Source organism: Cydia splendana, chromosome 1 (genome assembly GCF_910591565.1).
Source record: "Cydia splendana chromosome 1, ilCydSple1.2, whole genome shotgun sequence".
Lineage (NCBI taxonomy): Eukaryota > Metazoa > Arthropoda > Insecta > Lepidoptera > Tortricidae > Cydia > Cydia splendana.
The window spans coordinates 11,507,341-11,529,086 of NC_085960.1; the positions used below are offsets into that span (position 1 = coordinate 11,507,341).

General features: G+C 39.0%; 2 protein-coding genes and 1 non-coding gene across 10 annotated transcripts in view; 1 reads left to right on the forward strand and 2 right to left on the reverse strand.

Annotated features, from left to right (window-relative positions):
• LOC134790704 (tubulin monoglutamylase TTLL4-like) overlaps window positions 1-17,350 on the forward strand; it is a 29,940-nt gene extending 12,590 nt beyond the window's left edge. For 5 of the 8 annotated variants that reach the window (XM_063761610.1, XM_063761618.1, XM_063761650.1 and 2 more), the window contains 12 exons: window positions 376-563; window positions 949-1,038; window positions 1,825-2,073; window positions 2,573-2,847; window positions 3,422-3,629; window positions 6,321-6,447; window positions 7,091-7,310; window positions 8,011-8,160; window positions 8,729-8,827; window positions 9,255-9,462; window positions 10,166-10,233; window positions 15,986-17,350. In XM_063761610.1, the coding sequence (XP_063617680.1) occupies window positions 376-563; window positions 949-1,038; window positions 1,825-2,073; window positions 2,573-2,847; window positions 3,422-3,629; window positions 6,321-6,447; window positions 7,091-7,310; window positions 8,011-8,160; window positions 8,729-8,827; window positions 9,255-9,462; window positions 10,166-10,233; window positions 15,986-16,435 (2,332 nt within the window). In that variant the 3' untranslated portion in view covers window positions 16,436-17,350. Of the gene's footprint in view, window positions 1-375; window positions 564-948; window positions 1,039-1,824; window positions 2,074-2,572; window positions 2,848-3,421; window positions 3,630-6,320; window positions 6,448-7,090; window positions 7,311-8,010; window positions 8,161-8,728; window positions 8,828-9,254; window positions 9,463-10,165; window positions 10,234-11,664; window positions 11,686-15,985 lie in introns of all 8 variants that reach the window. The other 3 variants (XM_063761634.1, XM_063761642.1, XM_063761625.1) reach the window with 3 other exon arrangements.
• A 1,448-nt stretch (window positions 17,351-18,798) lies between these two features.
• Trnaa-ugc (transfer RNA alanine (anticodon UGC)) lies at window positions 18,799-18,870 on the reverse strand. The gene has a single exon. It is a non-coding gene; the product is annotated as a tRNA-Ala (tRNA).
• Window positions 18,871-20,030: 1,160 nt separating this feature from the next.
• Window positions 20,031-21,110, reverse strand: LOC134790753 (3-oxoacyl-[acyl-carrier-protein] reductase FabG-like). Its single transcript, XM_063761677.1, has one exon. It carries the CDS (start codon window positions 21,009-21,011, stop codon window positions 20,250-20,252), a length of 762 nt encoding a protein of 253 aa, XP_063617747.1. The 5' UTR covers window positions 21,012-21,110; the 3' UTR covers window positions 20,031-20,249.
• Between the last annotated feature and the right edge of the window lie 636 nt (window positions 21,111-21,746).

Here is a 21,746-nt window from a genome sequence, read left to right on the forward strand (position 1 = left end):
ATCAGGCGCGAATTTATATTAGCTCAATTCACAGACCTCGTTTAACCACTCGGCCGTCTAACTTTACTCGTTATCATAAGAGTAGTCTTAGCTTAACATCATTAACCGTCTGCGAAAACTTTTAACCTTTTGAACGCCAAACGGCGCATCCATTTGCCGTGCCACTGACGCCATGGGGGTAAAATTTAGTTTTGTGAATAAATAATACCAACCTAAAAGTGGGGTGTGTTTCATCAAAAACCGATCGACGTCAAATGCCGTCTTTGGCGTCGTTGTCACGATTTTGCGTTGACGTCAATTGCCGTCTGTGGCGTTCAAAAGGTTAAAAGAAACTTTGAGTCCATTACGTCTACTAATTGATTCCAATTTTCGCAGCGCCCTCAGCCGCTCCCCCTCCCCCGACGGCCGCATGGACGGAGCCTGGCAGATGGAGACGGACATCATAGACGTGCTGAAAGAGAAACCTCCGCCCAAGCCAGACTCCGTCGAGAGCCCGCCGTCCGCGAAGCTCACCCCGAAGACCAACGGGGTTAGCGCGCCGAAGAAAGTTCTAGAAGCGAAAGGTAAAGATTACTGACTGCTTTTATTGTTGGGATTTGTCAGGTTATGTTAAAGGTTAGACAAAAGTGCTAGTGACATCGACTTAGGGTCCATTGCACGAAACTGTGACCGTTATTGTTCGCTACATTTTTATTATATATGGGAAGTTTCATAGTGCACTGCCGAATGACATTGATCAGTCCGTTCATTTTGGTTGCCGTAACTGGCCCTTAAACGTAGGCAGGTAGGTTAGTAGTTGTGCGACTTCTTCCTTAATATTAATTTCTATAAATAGGAAGTCATAAGCTCATAAAACGTAAAATACTTTAATACAGTAAAGTTTTCATTTATTGTTTTATATAATAACTAATAAGAAACTAATAAAATATTAGATTAATCAATTTTCAGCTCCAGAAAAAAAACCTCCCTTCAAAGAGGACATGTTTTTCATCGCTTTGCATACGACAAATCCCTTCAAATATGTTCCGGCTCGTAGAGGTTCGCGTCACATCTCTTCAGTTTTTAATTGTTGTGTTTTAGCAAGTTCTAGTTCATTATTATTATAGTTTTAATGTGTATACAATTTTGTATTTTTTATTTGGGTTATAATCTAAAGAAAAATCTAATAGGTAACAAAAGGAAAATAAATCAATTGTTTTATGCTTTAATATTTGAGTATTGTATACTTATCTTGATAGGTAATAGAATAGTAGTATTAGTATTGTGTTTATAGTAAGTGTCATACTACAAACTTTTGCGTCTTTCATCTTAACCTTCGTAATTCGTCCATTTAGAATGTAATTTCTGGTAATGTAGGTAATAGTAGTAAGAGATCCCATAAATATGTCAAATCACGTAAAGTCGTTCGGTGAAGTGGGAGCCGAGCAGTTGTCAACAAAGTTATAAATTCGGTCGGAACTGACCTAATATAACATTCCTACCGAAACTTCGCATATACTGCGAATATTTAATGAGAAGTAATAAACATTTGCAGTATATGCGAAGTTTTGTTTTATTTCTAGACGAAATTCTATTTAATTTCAATTTCCAAGCACGCCTATAAGACCCCGTAAATTAATGTATGTTAAAAGAATTGCGTTTGGTTGTTTCTTGAAAAGATTTTAGTGTGATTTTAAATCAGGATTTCGATACACTTTCTGAGCCGTCTTGTCTACCGACATTTTTATTTATTAAAACCCTTTATACACCCCAGCAAACGCCTTTCTTTTTGTCAATTATTAACATGAAAAACTAAGTAATCCCCTCAACTTTTCTAAATTCCAGAATCACCTCTCTGCATACCCGACACAGCATCAAACTGCCTCCGTCAGTCGCTCTTTCCCCGCGTGCCGCCTTACCTCAAATTCGTGAATTACGACGAGGCGACGGTGCAGAGGATCCCCGCGCCCATACAGAAGCACCTCAAGTGGAAGCTCACCAGTATCACACCTATAGTCGTCAAGAAAACACTTACCAATTCGGGCTTCCGGCTGGTTAAGAGCGAGTGTGACACTTCCGAATGTCCACAAGAAGGTAAATAAAGGATGGTCCAAACCTTGACGTCCAAAATTTTTTTTTAGATTCCTCACGTCGTGGGCTATCAGAATATACCTTAGGACTTTCTTAACAAAAGTTAAAAATTTCGTATAACGAAAACTACGAAAAATCAGCTAACATACATGGGGTATATTCTGATAGCCCCACGACGTGAGGAATCTAAAAAAAATTTTTTGACGTCAAGGTTTGGACCACCTGTGTTTAATCATACGACATAGGGATACAATTTCTGTCATTGGGAAAGACGTTGCATTATGAGCAGCACTTACTGTATAGCAATGTTATTAGCGTTAGTGAAAGAAAGAAAAAGTAAAATAGTTACATACACATACTTACAACGGGCGACTAAGATTGCGTGTTCTTCGTCCTCGCTTTCGGTTCGGATCGTGCGTCAAATTGATGCAAATAACTTCTGGTCGTGGTCTTATCATTTTAATATTTAGTGTAATGTGCTTATTTTGCCTTTTTTTTACAGAAACGGTAGAATGGATCGGCATATGGGGCAAACACATGAAGTCTTTAATGTTCAGGGCGATAAAAGACGGCCAGAAAATGAACCACTTCCCAGGCACCTTCCAAATCGGCCGCAAAGACCGCTTGTGGAGAAACCTGCAGAAGCTGGTGGCCAAGTTCGGCGACAAAGAGTTCGGTATTATGCCCAAAACGTATGTCCTGCCACACGACTTGAAGTTATTGAAGTATGATTGGGAAAAGTATGCAGCTAATAATGAGAGGTGGATAATCAAACCGGTAAGATTTTCATCTGATATTTCATAAAATAATTTCACTGCCGTTTTTTTACTTACTGTAACGTAAACTTAACCCGTAAATTTCGATAAACCATATTATGTATTCTAAAAAAACTCTCTGAAGAACTTTTTGGTTTTGTGCCATCGTCTCGTTTTTATCACCGCACCTCCCGCCAAAGGAGCAAAGCTCATCCTCACTTCTTAGATACATGGCACACCAAGAATAAGCGGGCTTCTCGCTCGTTTCTTCCCAGAACCTGCAGAATGTGGAATGAATTGCCTCCTGAGGTATTTCCTTTGCGCTATGACATGGGATTCTTCAAGAAGCGGGTATTTAGGGTTCTCAAGGGTCGGCAACGCTTAAGTGGCTCCTGTGATGTTGCTTATGTCCATGGGCGACGATGACCGCTTCCCATCAGGCTTGTCTGCTCGTTTGCTGACTATCACATAAAAAAAATTAGACCTCATAAAAATAATATTGTATATTGATGGTGAGCCTTTCAACCAACTACCTGTTCGGTTTATTCTTGTAGAAGTTAAAACTTTATTAAAAAGTTCCTTTGGTGCTTCCCCAGCCTGCATCTGCTCGCGGCACCGGCATCAAAGTGGTTTCCCGCTGGACGCAGATCCCCAAGAAACGGCCGGTGGTCGTGCAGCGCTACGTGTCCAAGCCGTACCTCATCAACGGCAACAAGTTCGACATGCGGCTCTACGTGCTCGTCACGTCCGTCCACCCGCTCAGGATATATTTGTTCAAGGACGGACTCGCCAGATTCGCGTCAGGTAAACATTGTGCAGCGCTACGTGTCCAAACCGTACCTCATCAACGGCAACAAGTTCGACATGCGGCTCTACGTGCTCGTCACGTCCGTGCACCCGCTCAGGATATACTTGTTCAAGGACGGACTCGCCAGATTCGCGTCAGGTAAACATTGTGCAGCGCTACGTGTCCAAACCGTACCTCATCAACGGCAACAAGTTCGACATGCGGCTCTACGTGCTCGTCACGTCCGTGCACCCGCTCAGGATATACTTGTTCAAGGACGGACTCGCCAGATTCGCGTCAGGTAAACATTGTGCAGCGCTACGTGGCCAAAATATACCTCATTAAGTAACATCAATACTTGCATACCTTATTAAAACAAAGTCCCCTGCCGCGTCTGTGTTCGCGATAAACAAAAGCTACTGAACGGCTTTTTATGCGGTTTGCACCTATCAGTAGAGTGATTCTTGAGGAAAGTTTGTGTATAATTCGTTAAGGTTTTGTGTAACCCGGTTCCCCTATCTTTGGCATATTTTTTTTTGTAATAATTCTATTGTGCATAATAACTTTAGGCATAATATACTGTTAGCATAAACTCACTTGGTATGGATTGTTGCGCATACGTACTCTACGTATAATTTTTATTGATCGAAGTGTCTTTTGGCATAATTTTAATGTCCGAATCGAGACCTGGTATCTGTTTCATTCCGCATAATTTTATTTGTAATAATTTATTTTTGCATAATTCGCCATTAAGCATAAAGTACTACAAGCATAAAATCTTATGTCATAGAAATGTTTTGCATACTTGCAAGAATCATATACATATGTTGTAGGCCCAATATTTTTTCGCGAAAATTAATTCGTCGAATGTTTCGCAATTCGAGGCTATTATTTCTCATAATTTCATTTCGCCGAATAACAACAGTTTGTTTTCATGGGGTCGCAGTTCTAACCTAACCTAACCCACTTTTCTGGCAATAGTTCGTTTTCTTGGGGGTCGCAGTTCTAACTTAACCTAACCCACTTTTCTGGCAACAGTTTGTTTTCGTGGGGTCGCAGTTCTAACCTAACCTAACCCACTTTTCTGGAAACAGTTTGTTTTCGTGGGGTCGCAGATCTAACTTAACCTAACCCACTTTTCTGGCAATAGTTTGTTTCCGTGGGGTCGCAGTTCTAACCTAACCTAACCCACTTTTCTGGAAACAGTTCGTTTTCTTGGGGGTCGCAGTTCTAACCTAACCTAACCCACTTTTCCGGCAACAGTTTGTTTTCGTGGGGTCGCAGTTCTAACCTAACCTAACCCACTTTTCTAGCAACAGTTTGTTTTCGTGGGGTCGCAGTTCTAACCTAACCTAACCCACTTTTATGGCAACAGTTTGTTTTCATGGGGTCGCAGTTCTAACCTAACCTAACCCACTTTTCTGGCAACAGTTTGTTTTCGTGGGGTCGTAGTTCTAACCTAACCTAACCCACTTTTCTAGCAACAGTTTGTTTTCGTGGGGTCGCAGTTCTAACCTAACCTAACCCACTTTTCTGGCAACAGTTTGTTTTCGTGGGGTCGCAGTTCTTACCTAACCTAACCCACTTTTCTGGCAACAGTTTGTTTTCGTGGGGTTGCAGTTCTAACCTAACCTAACCCACTTTTCCGCCAACAGTTTGTTTTTGTGGGGTCGCAGTTCTAACTTAACCTAACCCACTTTTCAGGCAACAGTTTGTTTTCGTGAGGTCGCAGATCTAACTTAACCTAACCCACTTTTCTTGCAATAGTTTGTTTCCGTGGGGTCGCAGTTCTAACCTAACCTAACCCACTTTTCTAGCAACAGTTTTTTTGTTGGGCTCCGCATCTGCTCCGGTGCTACGGGCATAGCAGCCCCTTCGCCCTTGCATAGCAAAGCGCAGGCGCTAATGCTATGTGCTCTGCGCTTTGCTACGGCGGGCGAGGGCTGCTTCCCCTCCGCGCCTCCGGCTTTTTACATACACTCTAGAGGTAGAACAGACAAGACCACGTGGATAGTGGGGTGCTCGGATTCGGATTTTTTTGTGAGCTAAAAATATGTATACATCCAAAATGCCAATAATATGTTCCCAACCTAAGTTTCAAAAATACAATAACAATGTTTTTTTACGAATTATAAATGTAGGCAGAGCTTTTAGTTACGGCTCTGCGTTAATGAGTCAGTCAGCCACATATTTAGGTGCTTTGTGCATTGTTAAATATAAATTAGACTTGGATTATACAATCTGACGCTTTCTTTAATTTTAACATTCGTCGAAAAACATTCTGCCAAATCTAGCTCATGACAGGTGCGTTTTAGATCATACAAGTTATACGAAATAGAAAGAATCGAAATACGTTTTCTGCGATGTAAATATTCGCCTAAATCCTATTATGCTAAACAGAGTATGCAAATCACATTTCGGACATTTAAACAAACGCTAAATAAAATTATTCGTCTCAAAAGTCGGCGAAAATAATATTAGTCTATTTAAGATTCGGACTTGCAAACATTCGGCCTATTGCATATTATACAAACTTAAGCTTTCTGCAAATTTAACATTCGTCGAAAAACATTTCTGCCAAAAAGGTTATGCCAGATGCGTTTCGGGTCACGGAAGTTATGCCAAATAGACGGAACCCGTGTAACCCATGTGAAGACAGGGCGGGTCGCTAGTATATCATATAAATAAAATCACTTTGTATTTTGCAGTGAAATACAACGATGAGCTGACGTCACTCAACGATAGGTACATGCACTTAACCAACTACTCCATCAACAGACTATCCAAGAACTACACGCCCAACGAAGATTTCGCGGCGTGCGAGGGCCACAAATGGTGAGAATATACTTTTAAGAACGACGAGTGTGGGAACCTTTAAATTGTCCACAATTTTGTTAACTAAAAAGTATTGTTCGAGCCGCTCAATGTATAACCTCCAATTGTCCGTATGGATTTTAAATTCACTTATTTTGCCGACCGACATTGTATTTGCGCTTTTTTCGTTTGTTTATTAATTACAACTATACACAGCATGCACGGATTTTGGAAATCGTCGTCGCCAGTAAAATATTTGGGAAATATTAGGGCACTGCGGTCATGAAACACGTCTTCCATAACAAGGTATATTCGCAACTGAAAACTACCTACATATATGACAAGAATAAGGGTTGATTAAAAAAAAAACAATGTTAGGAACATGATGATGATTGTGTAAAATGGAGTAAAATTCTTGTTTCATAATTTCATTTTATTTTATATACACTGTTGATCGTTTTACTAATAGTCGTTAGTATACACTGCCATTAACAGAAAAAAATATGAATGGTCTATGCTGGCTGATAATGATGATTATGAATAGAGAGTAATGTCATGTGTGAATTATGTTAAATGAAAGCGTTCAACAGTAATTAGTTTTCTTTCACCATATACCTTATAACGAAAAAGATAAAGGCGATTGATTCAAGAAATAACATTTCAGGACGCTTCAAAGCTTGTTCCAATACTTGAAAACCGAGAAGAACGTGGACACGGACGCACTATGGAACTCGATGAAGGACCTCGTTATCAAGACTGTGATCTCTGGCGAAGCTAGCATCAGTTCGCTGACGAAAGCCAACACCACGTCGCGGTACAACTGCTATGAGCTCTTCGGGATCGATGTGTTGCTGGACGAGGATCTTAAGCCGTGGTTGTTGGAGGTATGTTGACAGATGGTCCTTGTTGGAAATAGCTCCGTAATTTCTAGGGGTCTAAAGTTAGCAGTCATGAAATTACCTTCATTATTTTTAAGGGAGTAAGGGCTTCATTATTTGTAAGGGCATCTGTTATGTAAAATAAAGTGACATTGTTGATTCCTCGCTTGGTACGAGTAGGTACTTTTATTTATTGGAAAAAGGTAGGCATTTGACCACAATTATCTCTTGATGGTAAGTGCCGATGCAGTCTATAATGTAGCATGCTTACCTAAGGTTGGTATTCCACTCACTCTCACTAAGTGATACGCAAATACACATTGGACAAAGAAATTGGACAGGTGGAATACCACCCTAAACGATGTCTATTCACTTTTTGCAGTTTGTTGCCAATGTATTTGGATATAAACTTTACGAGTTATTCGAGTATGTGTACTAACCATTTACAGCGGCGATATTCGCATTTCTGAATCTTTGGAGCATGTATAGTGCCCGTTTTTAACAGGCATTTTTTCCCTAACCCCTCCAGCTTGTTGATAAATCTCTTCTCTTCATTATCTCACGGGGGGCTTGCCACGGGTAATTTTGAATAATGCTCGTATAAGACGAGGTGAGCACCATTAATCAGCATCGTGCGTCAAGGTCTTTGTGATAAATTGATTGACAGCTAGACGCGAGGTAATGTTTGTATCGGTCGGTGTGGCAGGTGAACATCTCGCCGAGCCTGCACAGCGCGTCGCCGCTGGACACGCACGTGAAGGGCCCGCTGGTGCGCGCCGTGCTCAACATCGCGCAGTTCCAGGTGCCGCTCAAGGTCAACCTCGACATGCTCTCCAAGGAGCGCCCGCACAAGCTGGTCAGTATTCCTAACCATTTTATTTAACGTTCTATACCCCACTTTAATTAGAAAATGAAAAAAAATATTAATTCATAATTACACAGGTCAAAAACACAGAAATACAATGTCAAAAATTATACAATTAATAATAAATACATACCTAAAAACTAAGAAATAAATAAGCAATTAATTATAAAACAATAAAATACAATCTACATACAATTTCATCCATCAATATTATAAAATCAAATCTAAAATAACCCGTCCTGGATCGTACCTGGCTCAAATGTCCCCATTATTCGAAAATTGTTATGATATGATATATTATATTGCTACTCAGAATCACAAGCTCTTTCGATCCTAATATCAATATCCGTTCTGGTACCATTTTTATAGACTCTGTTCATACAGGGCAACGGAAACGGAATTGTCGGAACGGAAAGTGTATGGAAATTTTAGGCCACTTTTTTTCTACTATTAGTATTATCTTGATGATCAAAGTGACTTCATGGCTGTCCTGGATCCGGACTTGGTGATATCTTTTTATGCATGGAATTTACTAATAAAACGTTTTTTGTTTGTTTAGGGTGGATTACCTTACGACAGCAGATTATACACGGTGTATTTGTCTAAAGAAGAGAGAGATAAGCATATTATTTACACTAATATGGAAGAAAGAGATTTGGTAAGATTCTATTCTTAAGTATTACTTCAACCCACATTTTTTTATGTTGGGTTTTTATGTTGAATCTGCCCTTATTAAGTATCATGCTAACAGCAACCCACTTAACCCGTTGACTACCAAAAACGCCGAGACAGGCTACAATCCAATATCGTCAGGTGACAAGCAAAACTCACTAATTACTACCACTAGTTAATAGCCATAGTGAACCATATTATTACCTAAATAAGGTTGTTTTTTGTTTAATATTTTTTTAGTAATTAGTGAGTTTTGCTTGTCACCTGGCGATATCAACCTTCGTGCATTCCGACAGGGTTCACCATGACGCGCCGCGCACGATAGACGTGGGTGTCAACTGACTTTTAATAGACCTTATTTCGTTGCAATAAAGATTGCGAACGGTCACTCAACTGCGTCAACGATATTTCAGTACTTACGCGACATCCTGTCGACGCTGACGCCCGACGACGTGCGACACCTCATCCAGGCGGAGGATGAGCTCACGCAGTCCGAGGACATGGAGCGGATATTCCCCACGAAAAACACCAACCACTACCTCAACTACCTCAGCGGGCCGCGCTACTACAACCGGCTCTTTGACGCGTGGGAGACGCGGTACGGCAACAACAGGGAAGCGGGTAAGATTTTACTCTTCTATAAGCTTGGTGACAAAACATCAAGGCAGAGGACGAGCTGATGCAGTCCGAGAACATGGAGCGGATATTCCCCACGAAAAATACCAACCACTACCTCAACTACCTCAGCGGGCCGCGCTACTACAACCGGCTCTTTGACGCGTGGGAGAAGCGGTACGGCAATAACAGGGACGCGGGTAAGATTTAATGATTTTACTCTTGTATGGGGACAAGTTTCGAGATTGTCTGTGGAGGAGTTAAACTAGTCTTAAGAAATGAACTGCGTATCCTTTACAAATCACATCAAAAAACTTTCTAAACTACGTTAACGGGCCATGAGATGAGGTTCCTTTGGCGATTAAGAGACGGTTTGGCTTAAATTGGGAATCATGTAAGCTATAGTTTGTCAAAGGACTGTCTCATTTCAATCATAGACAGAGAGAATCATACTATCTTTGTCTTACATTAGTACTAGCACCCAAAAGAAAAGGATAGTATAGTTTTCCTGGTTCTTACTGACTGACAAATTGGTTTGAGCAACTATACATAGCAAAAAGCATTATGCTAACCCAATATTAAAAAGTTAACCGAATATTCCCCACTAAAACGCCTTGTGTCACAACAACAAATTATTTCGCCGTTGAGAGGCATCTTTGTGACAATCGAGTCAATCCTCAAAAATAACAGAGATGACACACTGTTGCAGGTCTGCTACTCCTCCGCAACCTGTGCGACATCGGCTACCACCTGGAGGTGCCGCCCGTGCCGTTGAAGGTAACTATTCTGACGCACGCCGCGCACACGATAAAGCACCACGCACACAGACTCCTGCTCTATCTATGGTCGTTTGTGGTGTGGTGACTCTTGGACACCATTGTTAGTGCCGTAGAGTTCAAATATAATAAATATTTATTTTACACGTTGCCGAAGCTATAATGCTGGAAGTTTGTTAAACTTGAAATATTTAATGAACAGATGTGTACGACTTTGCTGGAAAGGGAACTCTATGGCACTATGAATATGGTCTTTATGGCTCTGTCATATTACTGGAATACTGCGCAAACAAAGGTTGATCAGACATAGGTAAGCGGCAACACACACCTGACTCATTCACCTAACCGGGTTTTAAACTCCTAATTATAAAGGAGGTCCTTATTCCGAAGAATACGCGTTTATTTGTTTTATAATGTTTCGAAATTTGTCATGGACCAGTTTCCAGTTGTATTGCAGAGTCCCCCTACTCCCCCGTGGTAATAGTGACTTGGGAAATTGGTATACATATATATTTATATTTGATTACTACGGAATAGAGAATGAGTTGACAGTGAGCGGCGAAAAAGCGGGGAATTATACAAAATGAGATTGTTACTCAATAGTGTCACCTCCTTTGCCATTAACTATTTAGATACCCACTGAAATATACAGTTTACTAGACATATTGAAATCTTAACATCCAGTCGTTTCCAAGATTAATTCATTCTCTATACTGATTACTATTTGACGGCATTATGTCTGGATCCGATTGGAATGGTACTTAAGGTGGCGTCACTTAGTATTTTCTTTTGCAATCTTTACAATGCTAACAAATAGTTTGTCATTAAATGCTGTGTAAAGATTGCAATTCATTATTTATGTTGGTTTGGGTTTCTTAATTGCGTTACCTTCTTATTATTTACATTTGATAAGATATTATTACATATTTATATTTAAGCGTGTATTTAATATATGTATCACATTTATAATGAGAGATACTCACCAAGCGTGATTATTTTGATTTTATTAGGCAAACAATTTAGGATATTAAGGAAATAGCTTTCAACTCCGTTGTATACCACGGAGTCGGCATTTATAATGCCAAAAAGAAACTATTTCGTTACGATTGTTGGTATATGTAGAAGTATAACAGTGACAACAACAAGAAGTAGCCGAATATTAACTTCAGGTCCTTTTAATAAAAACTTGTAATACGCAGCAGAGACCTTCCTTCAGATCCTTTTTAAAAAGAGGTTTCCGCTTGTAATACAAGTTTTACATTTTTATGAAACAAGCCCCAGAACGATGGCTGTAGTTAACTCTATACTTACTGTTGATTTAAACCATCCGAGCGGATGATTAGCTGTATAGACCAACTCGAGAGTAAAAGGTGGTTTTGAGGTTAGACTAGAAGTTTTAGATATTTCAGAACTAAAATGCTGTGCATTACAGGGCAAATCCGGAGTTAGTGTGGTGAGAAAAGTTTTTACGATAATCGAGCATGTTTTTATTATATTTCTTATATCGACCATATGCTTTGGTATACTGTCAGTTGTAACTGAATCACGAGTCACGACGCAAAGCGGCATTGTTTTTCATTGATTTTTCGTTTGGCGTCTGAAAGTGTGAAATAGGTTTTAGATACTTAACGTGTTTTTGATAAGAATGTCTATCGAAGTTGGCTTATTCTTGTTATGTGGTAATTTACCTACACATTTAATTTTAAATACCTAATCACCTGTTTTGGGTTTTGACCCATTGACAAAAATAAGATACAAGGGTTTTTAAATTTTAACTAGTTACAAAGTTTCATTAAAAATATTATATTAAGTATTAAATCAAGGTCAGAATTTGATGACTGTGAACGGCATGAATTATAAAACCGGTATATTTGGAAGAAATATCGTCAATGTCGTGGGAAACAACTTAACCGCTCGATAGACATTTTTTACAGTTTGAAAGATTGTGCGTGCGAAATAATATAGGTTTTAGGATAGTCTAAACTCGAAAAGACTTTCCATGCCAGCTGCAGAGACAGCTTCTAGCACGAGCAAAGCCAAGGATTGGCTTGGCATCTCTTTTCATTAAAATTAGGAATAGAAGTAAAACTGCACAATACATATTCAGTTTCACTTCAATATTGTTTGGAGGGTTCTTTGACAGCTAGTATCTATAAATAAGATTGAAAAATACGGTTCCACAAATTGTTCATTGGTCAGTTTTTTTGTTCTGAGATGCAAAACTCTCAAATTACCCTTACAAGATTTTTTCAATCAGCGTTGTGTCAATTAAAAATAGCGAAAGCATTTTGAAGAACATTTTAACACTAATTCACATCAATATTCATTCATTGATTGTTTTGTTTAAATTGTTTATTGACTGGTCATCAGGGCAAAGTGACAAGTGCGCTTAGGCGCGCCTACTTGGGTTGTAAGCACATCGCCCACAGTAAGTGCGTAGAGAAACGTGTACGGTGGTACGCCAAGAGTGAATCCGAAATAGATTTTTTTTATACGTATACGTGTCGGTGTACCCAATAGGGATGCTATAGAGGAATAGACGTAAGACGTTGACGATAGCAGTGGAAATGTTGGTAAGCTAGACGCATAGTTGAAAGGGGAAAGTGTATAGACTGAGTAAAATGCGACGTGAGCACTCGCACACAAGTTCACAACTGATATTTATTATTAATGAAAATTTTCGAATATAGTTTTTAAAGTAAAATACGTATATTTGCAAGAAATTCAGAACCTCGCCAACTAATCGTTGCAGTAAATCGACCAATGTGTTAAATTTAAAGAAGACCTACGTACTTGAATTTTGTTCTTGTTACATATTAAAAATAAGTTGGTGCTTGTAAAATTAGTAGCTATCTTAATGATTACGTAATTACATTTCCGGATCATATTGTCATTTCTTAAAAGTAAATCCAATAAAACGTTGTGAAAATGTGTGTTCGCTACCGCTCGTTTATGAAGTTGACTGACGTTACTAATTTGGAAAAAAAAAACATATCTTGTACTGTCATCGAAAAAAATGCAGTAACTATGTATGAATTGCATATATACAGAGTTACTGCACAGCAACTTTGACGAGCAGTATGAAATACGAGATTTTTTCAAAGACGTTGTTTTTCTCTGTTTATTTACTTTTACTATGCTAGAACGTTGTATCGAGGATGTGTTCGGTTTAGAGCTAAATAGTATTTTTTATCAAAACCTTGTTCATTTAGGTAAATTTTGTAAATGTTTTAGTTCATTGGACCGTTCCAATAAATCGACATTTGGCAGTGCGTGAATCAAATTGGCTTCACAAACGTATAGGACTAATAGGTTCAAAATCACCCGGTCCGCATAGTTAAAACAAATTTAAGCAGTAGGCGTACTATGGTCGCACTTATTGCGTCGACATGTTGTGAAGTGACGTATTTAACTTTCTGTTATCGACGCGAAAAGTACGATCATAATATTCTTGCTTGCTGGTCCCAAAAAAAACCGTTAAAAATAGTTAGCATGGATCAACAGTCTTTAATTTATAATCTTTGGTGGTTCAATATGGTTCACGTACTCTATGACATCCGGATTCCTGCATCAACTCCTGAAACTACTTAGACCAACCGTATACTTACGAGTTGCGATTAAATAGACCAGGGTTTTGAATTTAACTAAAGCTCAATCCACGTATACCAGGACAGATATACGTTGTTCGGTTACAAATGTATTTGCTTAAACTTAGAAACCTGTGTCAGTACTTCATCAAACTTTCAAAAGTTTATATTGGTAGTTGTTACACAAAAATAGATAAAGAAATAGCTCTTAAAAGTATATTTAACGAGAAATGCCATATGATACTGTACTTGGTTACGCATGGACCGAATGAATGTTATACAGAATTTTATACATAGATAATTGTACAATAATTGGTGCCTTATCCTTTTATAAAACTTTACCCATGTTACAGTATTTAGGTAGGTGAAATTATTATCTAGTATGTATGTGTAGATTTTTATGTAAAACTGTATGTTGGTTTTAGTAAGCTACTATTTCGGAAATAGATTATAAGATAAGACTCAACGTGTCACTTACCAGGTAAAATAAATTGATTATTATAAATAGATTTATATCTCACTTTTTCTAGTCGCTAGAAAATAGGAAAACGGATTGTACAATAATCCATTATCAGTAATGTTTGTACTTTATTGTTGTTCTCTCATTATAAACAATTATAGGTTAACATACTTAGATAACTATTGTTTAATACATTTATTATTTTATTATCATTATAATGTATGTACTTAACATTTATTTACGGTATATTCTATGCTTTCGCTATTGATTCATTTTTAAGCACTAACATTCATTACATTTTGCATGGTTTGGATATGTTTTCTATTTTGTAATCTAACTTGAAGAAATTGAACACAATATTAACGTCTAAATACCAAATGAATTTATTTGTTTGCAATATGGCACTCCACACCGCTATCTTGTCATTTCATTTAACTTAACGGTCCTAACGTATGTGTTGAATGTTGAAGGGTGTGTTTAATGCCTCATCCAAGAATCTGATACATAAATTACATTATTGTCAGTGTAAAAAAAAAATCTGGCATATTTATAGCCAATTGAGCCAATATGGTTTGCTTGCATGATAAAAATATCTAAAAAAATTGGCCATAACCATCTTTATCTTTATAGATGCTTTACTAGAATGAAGCGCCTTTATATAAAAATACATACGTATCTGAGTGCTTTATTCTCAACCTATCACTGTCGTGTGTCCGATTCTTGGCTGCGGCGTTCTTTTGATCCTTTTTTAAGTAACTCGTCCCTTTCTAAACTAAATTGACAGTTACTGTTGACTACAATCTAAAAGAAAGTCGCGGCCAATTTCTGTGTGCCTTGTTTAGCATGGCGAGTAGGAAAGGGACAACTAACCTGGCACCATTCGCTCGCGGTATGTGCTGATCGTCCAACGCTCTATGAATAGACATTAAATTTATGTTCAAATCCTCGATATTTCACTTTAATATTTTGCCAAAGCTATTGGCACAATCTCTAGTACCTTCAGCAGCAGAAGTTGATAAACGGGCGAGGGGTTCAAACCTTGACACGCTCCTATTCTCTTAACAATAAAGTCGCGTCAAGATCATTTTGAACACCTCGCCTGCTTAGCAACTTCTGCTGCTGACTGTACTTCAATATGCAACATTACAACATATTTCCTTTTTCTTAGTAGTCTAGTAACGACGTAAGATCTTAAAGATTTGAACATGCATTCAATGTCTTGTAGGCCACATGCGTATTTAGTAGTACTGAAGTATTTGTCACCACCTAGAAAGTATTCAATCATAAATCATAATAGAAATCGGGATCCATTTGTAAGCCATCATTAACAACTTCGTAGTTTCAGCTAAAGCTACTAATCAGATAATTAAGATTAGTCATAGACTAGTAAATGTAGTGTCAGTTGTCCTTTCTAGTCCAAATATATTGTTTTGTTCTCCAATTTTTGTTTTCATAGAATTAGGCCACGCCCATGAGTATTGTCATCAGCACAAATATTTAGAAACGACGCGTAGCTTTACGATCTTCAGATTACTGTCTCGAACGTATTATTTTGCAAACGTATAATATTATTATAATAATACGGAAAGTAAAGGTAGAGACAGTGGTCTCGAGGCGTAAAGCGGCGTTGTGAGCGAGTGAGTAACGGTGCCCCCGTCCCCTCCCCTCCCGCCCGTCCGGTCCCCCCCGCTCCGCCTGTGTTGTAGCGAGCGGCCGTGGTGCTGAGCGCGTTGGATCGTTGCAGAATGATGTCGACGCTCCGTCGCCGCCGCCCTCCGAGCGGGCGTCCGTGCCCTCCTGCGCGAGCCCCTTGGCCGAGAGCGGCTCCGCGGGCTCGCTGGCCCGCTGCGGCGACGCGCTGCTGCTCCGCCCCGCGCCGCAGCAGCTGGAGCCGCGCGCCTAGCGCCCCGCCGTGTTCGCGCAGTGCCCGCGCGGCCGCTACCGCCGCCTCGCCGCCTGCCGCCAGCCCGCCTGCGAGCCCGGCTGTCGATCTGAACAGGAATGTGCGCTCTACCGGAGCGCCGTCGCCAAGTCCGAAGGTGCCCGGCGTGCCCGCCGAGACCGCCCCGACCGCCCCGCCCGCCCGGGCGCCGACCTCATACTCATCTTCTTCAATTTCGCCCGCGCGTAGTGCGCCGACGGAGTGTGGACTCTGAGCCTTCGACGAGAGAGCTTAAATTCGTCGTTAGACTTAAATTAGCCGTGTAAGATTTCCTTTTAGATGTGTCGTATTTTCGATCGAGCTCCGGTTTACATTCCTGTCTTAAAAAATCTCTCATCCCTCTATTTATAGTGTAAAAAATTAGAAAGTTAAGAATAAAAAAATCGTAAAGTACCTTAATGCCCGTATCCTGTATGAAAAGACATAGCGTAGGTTGTCTGTTTAGAATGTAATTAAGAAGAAAATATACCTGTAAGGCTGAAGGCGCGTATGCTCGTACTGGCTTGCTCATTTTTTGTAGAGCGACGTCCGAGCTCAGAAGGGTACCCATACGAAACCTACTTCTAAATAAATTTCTATGAAATTGATACCCGTAGGCTTGTACTGAAGTTATTTTCTATTAAAAAATGTCTATATATAGTGGATGTGAATTTAGAAGAACTTCGTGATTTTAAATTGAAAAATAATGAGAAAATGATAGATGGTATTTTCTAAATTACGATGTGTTCACTGTTTACCTAGTGTTGCTAGAGTAGAAATTCTCGGGACGAGCCCGGACTTATTTGAACCGTGTTCAAAGTATGCGATAGATCGAAAACCTAGAGTAAAAAGAGAAAAATTGACGGATACAAATTATTGGTAAACTTCATTCCTTTTATTTGGTTTTTGCTGTTAATTTATAAAAAAAAAAATGTAAATCAAATGACGAAATTAGCAAAATGTACTTCGTATGTAATATGATCCGATGATAACTGTTAATGAAATTTAAATTATTCTTGATAATTGTAATTCCCAGTTTGTTTTTAATTCAACTACGACATATTTCATGTTGTTTTGACAATTTTTTTTTATGCTTAATCTTATTACAAGCAATGTAATTTATTTTTTGTAATAAATGTTCGGTTTGTAATGTAAGATGTTTTAAAACAGTTAACCAAAGAATGTCGCGTCGAAAACTACATTTGCATTAACGCCATTCCCAGTTACAATATACAATACAATATACGTAAAATCCATCAAGTCGCCTATTTTTAGCCTCCAGATAGTCCAGACACCTCTAATGGCCTTATGGCAAAATTAGTCCTGACTAGCACATGATTCGCGCGACAGTGTCTCGCGGCGAGATAGACTACCCGTCTTTTTTAAACTATTGATTAAAGAGGGACGGGTAGTCTGTCGCGCCAACCATGTGCTAGCTCGACTGACCCAATAAATAGAATTTAAGATGAAATTGTCACATATGGTTTTTATTCAGATTCACTGTTAACAACAAAAAACAAAAACCGGCCAAGTGCGAGTCGGACTCGCGCACTAAGGGTTCCGTACCATTACGCAAAAAACGGCAAAAAAATCACGTTTGTTGTATGGGAGCCCCACTTAAATATTTATTATATTCTGTTTTTATTATTTGTTGTTATAGCGGCAACAGAACTACATCATCTGTGGAAATTTCAACTGCCTAGCTATTATACGGTTCATGAGATACAGCCTGGTGACAGACAGACAGACGGACGACGAACAGCGGAGTCTTAGTAATAGGGCCCCGTTTTTACCATTTGGATACGGAACCCTAAAAATGGGTAGGGTATTTTCATATTTAATTACACAAACGGGTCTACCGCCATCATTTCATCATACTTTCATTATTTTTACCTTAAATTCCGACGTTTCAGCCGAGTTGCACCAGCTGTGGTCACGGAAAGACTGACGTCCCATGGTATAATAATATACTCCGCCTGGTACTCTATTCCCGTCTTTTCTAGGTCACCTCACTGACACAAGCCTACGTCATCATGCGACAGCGCTATATGATAATATGCGATAGCGCTATATATAGCAGCCATGTTATTGTGACGTAGGCCTGTGTCACTCTGGGAATAGAAGACCATGTTTTATTAGACCATGTGACGTCCCAGCAAATGTCAACGGAGATACAAACAAAACAACACGGAACTACCCGAAATTAGTCTATAAAAATGTTCGGGGTAGACAAAGACATTGTAACTACCACTCAGCTGCAACGTCGGACTTTAAGGTAAAAATAATGAAAGTATGTCGCGGCCCCGTTTGTGTAATTAAATATGTGTACAAACCGCGAGAGTTTAAAGTGTTATAGGGTATTTTAATGTTTAGCACGTTCATTGAACGTTCAACCCTTTGAATGCTACGCCTATCTTGTGCGGCGCGTCATTGTGAACCTTGTCGGAATGGAAGAAGGTTGATACTGGGCTGTAGCCACGCGCGTCAGTTGACGTCATAGGGTTAACAAGAAGACTCAATCCAGCTATCAATTGGTAACGGTCACTTACAGGTTATGAAATGAATGTCAAGATTTTCAGAGTGTGCGTTTGCAAAAATTGGAGATGCCGGGGATCGAACCCGGGGCCTTTCACATGCAAAGCGAACGCTCTACCACTGAGCTACATCCCCTGTTGTAAGGTGGCACGAAATACCGTATCACCTAGGTAAACACTCGCGTGCGGCGTGACTAATACACTCATTCTAATTGTAATACGGTTTTTACTGTAAATATAGTACGTTCGTACTTTGAACTATAGGTACAGTCGACTTCAAATATATGTTTACATTTTTTACCTTATTAAAAAGGAGTAAGGTGCAAAAGTGTAAACATATCTTTGACGTCGACTGTACACCGTTTTTTTTTTCAGATTAGAAATTTTAATTTAGACTTGACTTCAAACGTAGTGGTAACTTTATTTCCTCCAAAATTAAATCTGAGTTACTTACTACCTAAGCTGCACTGAATTATTGTGTCGTTTACATATTATTGTACCGCAATCTTAGATATCATAGGAACCCTAATAGCATTTCCGAAGAAAAAGTTAATTTACCACTACTTTTGAGGTTAGAAAAAATATTTCAAGAGTTCGCTTGTCCAACTTGATCGTTTGATGACGATGATAACTGCTGGGAATATTCGCTAAAAAGAAGTACATGTACACCTTCATAAATATTGGGTCCTTACCTATGAAATTGGCGTTTTTGTTCATAGATATAAGTCTGATCCTAGTTTTTTTTTTTTTACAAAAGTACATACACAATTACAATAAAACTACAATATGATTTCGCCAAACTGCTTGACAGCAATTAATTGTTATTTTTTATTGTTAAGTGTTCAGAATTAAGCCTTGAAAATAGGTCTTTTCATGTGCTGTCGGTTCGAGTATTAAAATTACTTATATTTTTCTAATGGTACCAATTTTCAAGAAATGGAGATATTGAAAACATACCTTAAAGGTGTCAAAAATTACTGGAAAAATTTTGTTTGGTTTGAATTAGCCATCAAAAAAATATCCGCAAAATTAATTGTATGGAAATTCGTGTTTCGTTGAAATTCTCCGAACAAAACGCCAATTTCATAGGTAATGACCTAATAATAAAGTTGGTCAAGCAAATAAAGCAGTAGAAAAAGGCGGCAAATTCTAAAAATGTAGGCGCGAAGGGCTATCGTTCCATAGAAAATTAAATTTCGCGCCTTTTTCTACTGATAAGATTTGCTAGGCCAGCTTTATTTGAAACAAAGAGAATATAATCACTACCCCTATCCTGTTAAATACAAACAAAAAGTTGGTATAACGTACGTTTATTCACTTTATTCATAAAGGAATGGCACTAATAATAAATACATTAGGTACACTTAGATAATAAATTAATAAATTATTAAATGAAACGGACTTTTCAAATAGGTACCTATTACTTTGAGGTTCCGAATCGTAAATTACTTAATGTAATAAAATAAAGTAAGTATGTATTTTGAGATTGTATACTAGGTATTTATTAGACTTCTTTTACTTTAATAAGCTACCGCCATCTATTACGAAACAAGATCCAGTAATGCTTTTAGCTTTGTTGCTGGCTAAAAACGCAATGACGCCGGCGACCTCATCCGCTTGCAGCGGCTTTTTCAGCGGCATGTTGTTCACAATATTCTGCACGACCAGCTCCAATTGGTCTTCCGATAATCCCGTATCACTCAGGATATTCGTTTTCACAAATCCAGGGTTTACCGAGTTAACGCGAACACCATCTGCCGCCAATTCCAGCGCTACACATTTTGTAAACTGGTCTAATGCGGCCTTCGAAACGTTGTACGCTATGGTTAAAGCGTTAGGTTTCGTACTAGCTATACTCGACACGTTGACGATGCAGCCTTTGCTTTCAATGAGATGAGGCGTAGCCCGCATTGTTAAGTGATAAACGGCGCGCACATTCGTAGACATTACCGTGTCATAGTTATCCATATTCGAATTCTTAATTCCACCCGGCTTTAAAACGCCGGCATTGTTGACCAACACGTCCAGCTTCCCGAAATGTCCCACGGTTTCGTCGATGATCCTCTCTACGTCTGCATCCTCAGTTAAGTCCGCGGTTATAGTGAGAGGTTTTACTCCTTTTACTTTCTCACAATATGCAGCGATCCTTCGCAAGTTATTTTCTTTACGGCCAACTAATACCAGCTTTGCTGAAAGGTTGGCAAAGTAAATGGCGGTAGCCGCTCCAATTCCTGAACTGCCACCGGTTATTAACACAACTTGTTCGTTGAAATCCATGTTGGGAGTTGGGTTATTTTGTTATTGCACACAAGGTCTAACAGCTGACTGTCAGATACGGGCGCGCCGGCGCGTCGAGTCGTCGACTACTGAACTGGAAATAATGTTGCCCGGCACGTAATATAAATTTAGCCAATAATTACTCTTGGTTCGGATACATCTCTTTCCCTAAGATTCTAAATCATATTTTATTTTATTGTTTTGCAAATGTAATTGTAGTCTTGTCTAAATTTAGTAGGAACGCCATAATAGAGTCAATAATGGTCTGAAGAAGTCGGCTGGCTGCCTTAACGGAACTTTCACAAGGTACATCTAACACTAGTAACTATACTTGGTCAAGCAGATCTTGTCAGTAAAAAAAGGCGGCAAATTTGAAAAAATTAGGTGCGAAGGGACATCGTCTCATAGAAAATTTGAATTTCGCGCCTTTTTCTACTGACAAGATTTGCTTGACCATCTATATTTTTGATGGTCAGACTAGACAAAGAAAGTAAGTATGCCGTTTGTTTCATTTAATTAGAAGATAATTAAATACTTATTGTGACATTTACCTGAAGTCTGAACAAAAAATAAATATAGGTACTTATAGGTATGTATAATGAAATCAAGTAGCTTTAAGTAACTCAATTTAGCATTGTTTTCAATCTGACTCCACAAGACAGGCGTAGCCTAGTGTGGCAGTCATAGGTTAAGAATATCTTTTAAACTTTTTGGCAAATAAAACTATTTTTTTAT